Source organism: Morus notabilis, unplaced genomic scaffold (assembly GCF_000414095.1).
Source record: "Morus notabilis unplaced genomic scaffold, ASM41409v2 Scaffold404, whole genome shotgun sequence".
Taxonomy (NCBI): Eukaryota; Viridiplantae; Streptophyta; class Magnoliopsida; order Rosales; family Moraceae; genus Morus; species Morus notabilis.
In genome coordinates, this window is record NW_010362549.1 from 860,931 (window position 1) to 867,305 (window position 6,375).

Genomic DNA, 6,375 nt, shown 5'->3' on the forward strand with positions numbered 1-6,375 from the left:
CTTCCGAAACCAAAACTTCCAAATGGAGAGTGTCCCAAAGGCTTTCTTGATTATGCAGTGAACTTGATCAGCTTGGATAGTAGAAACTTATCTTGTGTCACAGCCAATGGACAAGGTCTGAGAGAGACATTGTTCTATAACCTCTTCTCTTGCCTGCAAATCTATAGAACCCGAACTGAGATGCTCGAGGCTCTCCCATGCGTAACGGATGGAGCCCTATCTTTAGATGGTGGGGTGATTAGAAAGTCTGGTGTATTTTTCCTTGGAAGTAGGTTAGTATCAAATTTAGGTACATTTTTTTTGGTCACATTGTCATGTTATTGGTATGCATTTTACACCCCTCTAGTATCTGAATTTTTCTTATTTATTCGCTTGGCCTCCTAATTACATCATAGGAAAGATACAGAGGTGAAGTTTCCGGTGGCGTCTGGAAAATCTGATGTGCCTGAAGACTACATTAAATCTGAAGCTATGATCAGAATGATGAAATGGGAACGAGCCAATATCCTTGGGGATATGAGAAGAGAACAAGAATTATTGAACTGTGCTAAAGCCAATATCGGAGGACAAGCATGATTTTGTAGTCTTCTTGTGGGGGCCCTGGAGAATGGAGGGAAAAAACTGAAACTATGCAATGAAATCCAAGAATTATTGTTTCATCTGCAAAAAAATGTGCACTTTTGCTTTGATATCTAACATTTTTGTTTTATTGACCTATTGATATGATTAGTCCTTATTTCCTTTGGAGCAAAATCTTGTCAGTGCATCATTTATACTGATGCCCTTTTTTATTTTTTATTTTTTACTTTGGGGTGGGGTTGATGTCGTTTTCCTACACCGTATGTTCACTTATAAGACGTTTGGTTCATAGATTAGAATCATGAGATTAGAATCATTTTTTATTTACGTGTATTTTTTGTGAGAAAAAATATTGTAACAAATTACTAATCATGATTCGAATCAGGTACGAATCTTCTAACCAAACAACTCCTTAATAACTATTTCTTTCAAATAGTGCCAAATACCTAAGTATAGCTATTGCATCTCTTTGTTATATAGTTTTGAGGCGAAATACATCACCATAGATAACATCTAAAAGCAAACTACAATCTACAAATTACATTACAACCTCAATAAATTAATAACCTCAATTAAATACTATTTTTGGCCGGTCCCTACTTGATCTCAACAGTATTAATTTATCTTGATTAAATAATATCTCCATTAATTAATAAATTTTCATGGTAGCAAGGGTATTAGTTTGTAGAGGTTTAACTTTAATTACATATTTCCGACGTGCTAAATAAAATTAAGTAAACATCAAGACTGCTAAACTAGATTATTATCAAGTAAAACGTGCAAATGGTTAAAATCACATATTAGCATCATCAAGACCGTCTTTCATATCTAACTTGTTCGGCTTCAAACACCAGCTACTCCGTGGTTCTATCTTTTCAATATCTGTCTAGAGGTTCAAAATATCAGTATACTGGTCACTGACCATTAGTTGGCTAACAAAGATATATACACTGCATTCTATATCTATGAAGTTAGTCTTCAATCCATCCGGTCTTGAAGTCCAGAGTCTTTTTCTCTATTTTCAACCTTCCATGCCCTTGAGCAAATATATCAAAGTATCAAGTAGTGAGGACCTGGTTCTTTCCAATTCCAAACATGTCACTAATTCTAAGCTGGCCTTGGCAAGGATCTCTATTCTTGCCACTAAGGGCCCATTTGAAAGGTATACTCAAACCATGATTCTGACGTTTGAAATTCAAATTTTTTGTGAGAAAAAAACAATGTAGCATAATCAATGATTTGATTTTGAATACATGAAACAAACGGGCCCAAAATTTCAGTTGGCTTTGGTAGGAAACTGCGCTCCCACCATGTCTTTCCACTCATTTTTTCCAATGCCGATCCAAATGGCTTGTACGACAACTTGAACCACAATAGTACTCACCCTTGCAGTAGTTGCAAATAGCTTTTGGCTCTTGCTTCCCCTCACCATTCTTTCTAGGTTCAATTCTGAAGTGATTCCACACTTTTGATCTTCTACATTTAGCCCAATTGGTAGGATCATAAAGAGCCACCATGCCCACCCATCAAAAGAGAGGACACAAATAGAGGTGTCTTGGCAGCATTAACATCATCATCAACTTCAATCTCAATGCTATCTTCGAGCTCAAAGTTCCCAGGATCCAAAGTCCTTCGGTCAGTTTCCTAAAAAACAATATATAAAAAAGACACAATTACTAGAAGCAATGGATCAAGATGCTGCAGAGCTGTCATTGTATTTGTTTGGTGTAGAAAAGAAAGCAGAAAATGTGCATCGAGTCAATTAACTATTGGCAGCTCCATCAACCATGTTGACCTCTGTAGTTGCAGGCAAGGATCCGTTATCCTCATTCCTCTTCTCAGGAAATTCCTTGTCACGCCTCCAGGTCTTACTGCGACAATTTTGTGAAATGTGACCCCTTCTACCACAAGTGTGACAAACAACTCTGTTATCTGTCTCCCACTCTCGTTTCTTGGAGTGCAAAAAGTATGGATTCAAATTTCTCGTCTTTGATACATCTTTATCAGGTGGATGATAGCCTGCCGGATTAGGCAATTTTCCTTTGCCCTGGTTGCGCAACTCTTCTTCAACACCTAAACGATTCATCAACATCCAGAAAGGAAGATAATCCTCGCACATCAACTTGACACATATGTCCTTCCATGATGGAGGAAGCTTGGAGATCACGACACTAACATGAAATTTCTCCTCAATCATCATACCAGCAGCAACAATGGAATCGGCAATGTTGTTAATTTCTTGAACTTGCTCCATTATCGATTTTTCCTCAACCATCTGAAATTCGATGTACTTTTTAACTTGAGATCTTTTTGTTCCATGTTCCTCGCAAAGATGTACTAACTTTAGCTCTTCCCACAGTTCTTTGGCTGTCATGTTCTTCTTTGAGTATAGATTAAACAGTTGATCAGATACAGAGCTCAAAATATTGCGACAACACGTGTAATCGTCTTTCTTAAATTTCTGTTCAGCAGCCTTTGCTTGAGTTATTTCTTCAGCACTAGCTTCTCGGCCTAGTGCATTGCTTGGACATGGTTCAGTAAGAACATAGGCAATCTTTAAATGCTTTAACAAAAGTTCCATCTGTTGAACCCACGATAGGTAGTTCTTCCCATCCAACCGGTCAATTTCTAAACGAAGTTCGTATGGAGGAACATCACTTGCTGAATTAGACATATCTTTTGCTGAATTAGAGATATCTTCAGTTTGTTTACCATCAACTTGGGATCTACATTGTATCAGTTCATGGTATTGGTCAGTAAATCATAAAGAACCTGTAAAACCAATTATCAAGAAGAGCTTCTAATATTTCCACGCTCAAGTTAAAGGATACAACTATTTTGACTTAAAACAATTTAGACGTTCAAAGAGGAAAAAAGGCTAATGGATGAAAATGCTGAAGTTTCCCTTTCAAAAAGACTAAAATTCTGAAAATCTATAACTACAACTCGAATTAAAGATTAAAATTTAGAACTGGCTTCCAAAAAAAAAAAAAAAAAATTCACCTTAACTTTGACTCCATTTTCTTAATAGCTTCTTCAATCGCGGGGACATTTTTTTTTAATGCGGACCACTGTTCAGTGGATAGGCTAATTCCTAAAAACAGAGAAGTTTTAGTATCAGCACAAAGTCTTGAAAAAAAAAATGAAGGGTATGAAAAATAGAACACAAACAGCCCATTGATACGAACTCCATTATAACAACAAGGACCAGTGAAAGTACCATGAAAACGGAAACAATATCTTACCTTGACTCTTTAATGAACTTGAATCTCTAGAGGATAATGACGCAATTTCAAAACTCAAGAAAAAAAAAAAAAAAAAAAAAAAAAAACAAAAACAATTTTAGTACTATGCTTACCTTTTCCAGAAGGAACTTGCAGTCCATCTTTTCGATAAAATTCCCTAATCGAAACCAAGGTTTTCCCTCTGAAATCGTTAACCACCACATTCCTTCTGCCCGATAGCTAACAAAAATCAAACAAAAACCACAAGTAATTGTTTGTTTTTAAAAACGGTTTTGCACGCCTGTTAAAATACGAAAATGAAAACGGTACGTTATATTTATTTAGTAAATATTTTAAAAACGAAAATAAAAATAAAAAACAGTAAAAATAATTTTTATAAAAAAATTAAAAAACAGTTAAAATTTATTTTAATTATTTTTATTTTTTAATACTTATTAATAATATTATAATAAATTAATTAATAATTATAATTATATACAATTTATTTTTTTATTATATTTAAAACATTATTTTAAAAAATTACTCAACCCCAATTTTAAAATCGGTTTCGAATAATTTTTAAAATAATCTTAATTTTATTTTTGTATTAAAAATAAAATTATTTTAGAAACGTTGCTGCGCTCATTATGTTTTCCTTTCTCATATTTTCTCAGCAACCAAACAGCGACCTAGGTTTTGAGTTTTCAGTTCTCACCTTGCAAATGAGCCGATCACCTCCGTTGTTCACCTCCTTGTCGGCCAATTTCTTATCCGGCTCTTCTCCGACGCCTTTCTCGGGCTGCTCCGCCGCCGAGAGGAGAAAGCTCTCGACAGCGCTCCTGACGACGCTCCTGTGCTCCGTCGCTAAGAGATCGATTCCGAGGCGCTCCGACGCCATGGCTCTGACCTTGAACTCCGTCATCTGCTCCAAGTCCGTGTTCCGCAGTATGTCGACAACAGTCTCCTCGATCTTCCGTCGATTTTCCAACTCCATTTTTTCCCGCGAAAATGAAAGGTAGAAGAGAGAAAAACAGAGAAAATGCTTGAGATTTTCGAGTGATTGCAGTTGGAATAAGAATGGGTGCTGGAACTGACCAGGAAGAACAGTCATAGTGTAAAGGGGCCTACCTTTTTTCGTTTTTCTTTGGTGAAACCTGAAAAAGATAAAGGATGAAAAAAAAGGTTCCACCGAGATTTGAACTCGGGTTACTGGATTCAGAGTCCAATGTCCTAACCGCTAGACCATGGAACCAACTTGTTCATTGGCTGGTGGAAAATTTATATATATTTTGTAAATAAAGAATATGATTCCAAAGAAATATAAACCCTATTATATAATTTTTTCTCTATCATTCTATACACACCGAGTGTACTAAATCATTTTACTTACATGATATACTTATCCAATAAAAACTTGACATGTGTTTATTTTTCAATGTTAATTTTGCCCACTCATCTCTCTCTTAATGTACTCTACTTTAATTGCTTAGTCATAATTACTAAAATACTACCTAAATCTACAACATTAATTAATTGCATTTAATATCATTTTTAACACTTACAAATGTTATTCTCTACGCTTTTAAAGACTAACCTACTTTGTTTGAAATATATTAATAAAAATTTATAAGATAGTAGTTAGCATGTTAATAAACGTTTTCTAAAAAGAAAACGTTTCATATTACCTATATATATATATATATTCTATATCGTAAAAAAAGTGTATCCATTACAATAAATATGCACATATTAATTACTAAGTAACTAATATCAACTGCTTCATTTATATATAATATCCTACCTTTGAAAATAGATATTATGATAAAAAAATATCTTATTTTCTTTCTAATGTATACATCTATTGGAATACTAAGTATAGAACTTTATGCGCATTTTTTCTCTTCAATTTATCTTCTTGCTCAACGTCTTAGTAAGTACTTCACACGAAAAGCTTTTTTTTTTTAATTGCTTTCATATATAATAAGTTGTCACATATGTTCTTTCATCAATTTCCTAAATGGATTTAAATGTAGAAAATTATTTTTTTAAAAGTTAAAAAATATATTTAACATTGATTAATATAGGAGATTTAACTTTACCATTTATGATAGTTTAAGTGAAGCATTCATGATAATTGTGATAAAGTACACTAGGAGAGAGAAACTAATTAGACAAAATGTACATTGAAAATGATCCCAATGTTAAATTTTTATTAGATGAGTGTATCACGTAAACATAATGATGTGGTACACATAATTCCTTATTTTCATAACAAAAAAAGAGAGAGTCATAAGGCCATCTTTTATTTTATTTTGAATGCCCATTTTTAACGTTTTGTCGCTACAAAATTAATGTCGCTTTCCTCATATGATAATTTGTTTAGATTAGTGTCATTTTTTATTTTGGTGTCTCATTTTTTATTACGATTTATGTATTTATGTCGTTTCACAGCTGTTTCTATACGTTTTGCATATTGACGTTAAATCTCTCTCTCTCTTAGGGGTGACAATTCGTGTCACGTGTCATGTTTTGATCGTTTCTGTTTAAATTTGTAGTCAACCTGAACACGACC

At 33.9% G+C, this 6,375-nt stretch overlaps 2 protein-coding genes and 1 non-coding gene across 5 annotated transcripts in view; 1 reads left to right on the forward strand and 2 right to left on the reverse strand.

Annotated features, from left to right (window-relative positions):
* The window catches only part of LOC21406256 (protein DEFECTIVE IN MERISTEM SILENCING 3), a 3,566-nt gene extending 2,820 nt beyond the window's left edge, over positions 1–746 (forward strand). For all 3 annotated transcript variants that reach the window (XM_024168382.1, XM_024168383.1, XM_024168384.1), the window contains 2 exons: positions 1–272; positions 396–746. The exon at positions 1–272 ends at the window's left edge or, in 1 of these variants, runs on beyond it. In XM_024168382.1, coding sequence (XP_024024150.1) covers positions 1–272; positions 396–576 — 453 coding nt within the window. In that variant the 3' untranslated portion in view covers positions 577–746. The remainder of the gene's footprint in view (positions 273–395) is intronic.
* Positions 747–1,387: 641 nt separating this feature from the next.
* LOC21406258 lies at positions 1,388–4,933 on the reverse strand. The gene is made up of 5 exons (XM_010102426.2): positions 4,519–4,933; positions 3,938–4,043; positions 3,583–3,673; positions 2,375–3,305; positions 1,388–2,223 (listed from the first exon to the last, which is right to left on the reverse strand). The coding sequence occupies exons 1-5, from the start codon at positions 4,912–4,914 to the stop codon at positions 2,080–2,082; spliced, it is 1,668 nt and encodes a 555-aa protein (XP_010100728.2). The 5' UTR covers positions 4,915–4,933; the 3' UTR covers positions 1,388–2,079.
* A 50-nt stretch (positions 4,934–4,983) lies between these two features.
* On the reverse strand, positions 4,984–5,055 carry TRNAQ-CUG. Its single transcript has one exon. It is a non-coding gene; the product is annotated as a tRNA-Gln (tRNA).
* Positions 5,056–6,375: the final 1,320 nt, after the last annotated feature.

Bases quoted from the DNA above. Each gene is read 5' to 3' on its own strand.
- LOC21406258 (XM_010102426.2), bottom strand. From the start codon at position 4,914: ATGACTGTTCTTCCTGGTCAGTTCCAGCACCCATTCTTATTCCAACTG. The intron at 4,044-4,518 runs GTGAGAACTGAA...GATTTTTGTTAG, and splicing joins GTGATCGGCTCATTTGCAAG to CTATCGGGCAGAAGGAATGT. The intron at 3,674-3,937 runs GTAAGCATAGTA...CTCTGTTTTTAG, and splicing joins GCAAGTTCCTTCTGGAAAAG to GAATTAGCCTATCCACTGAA.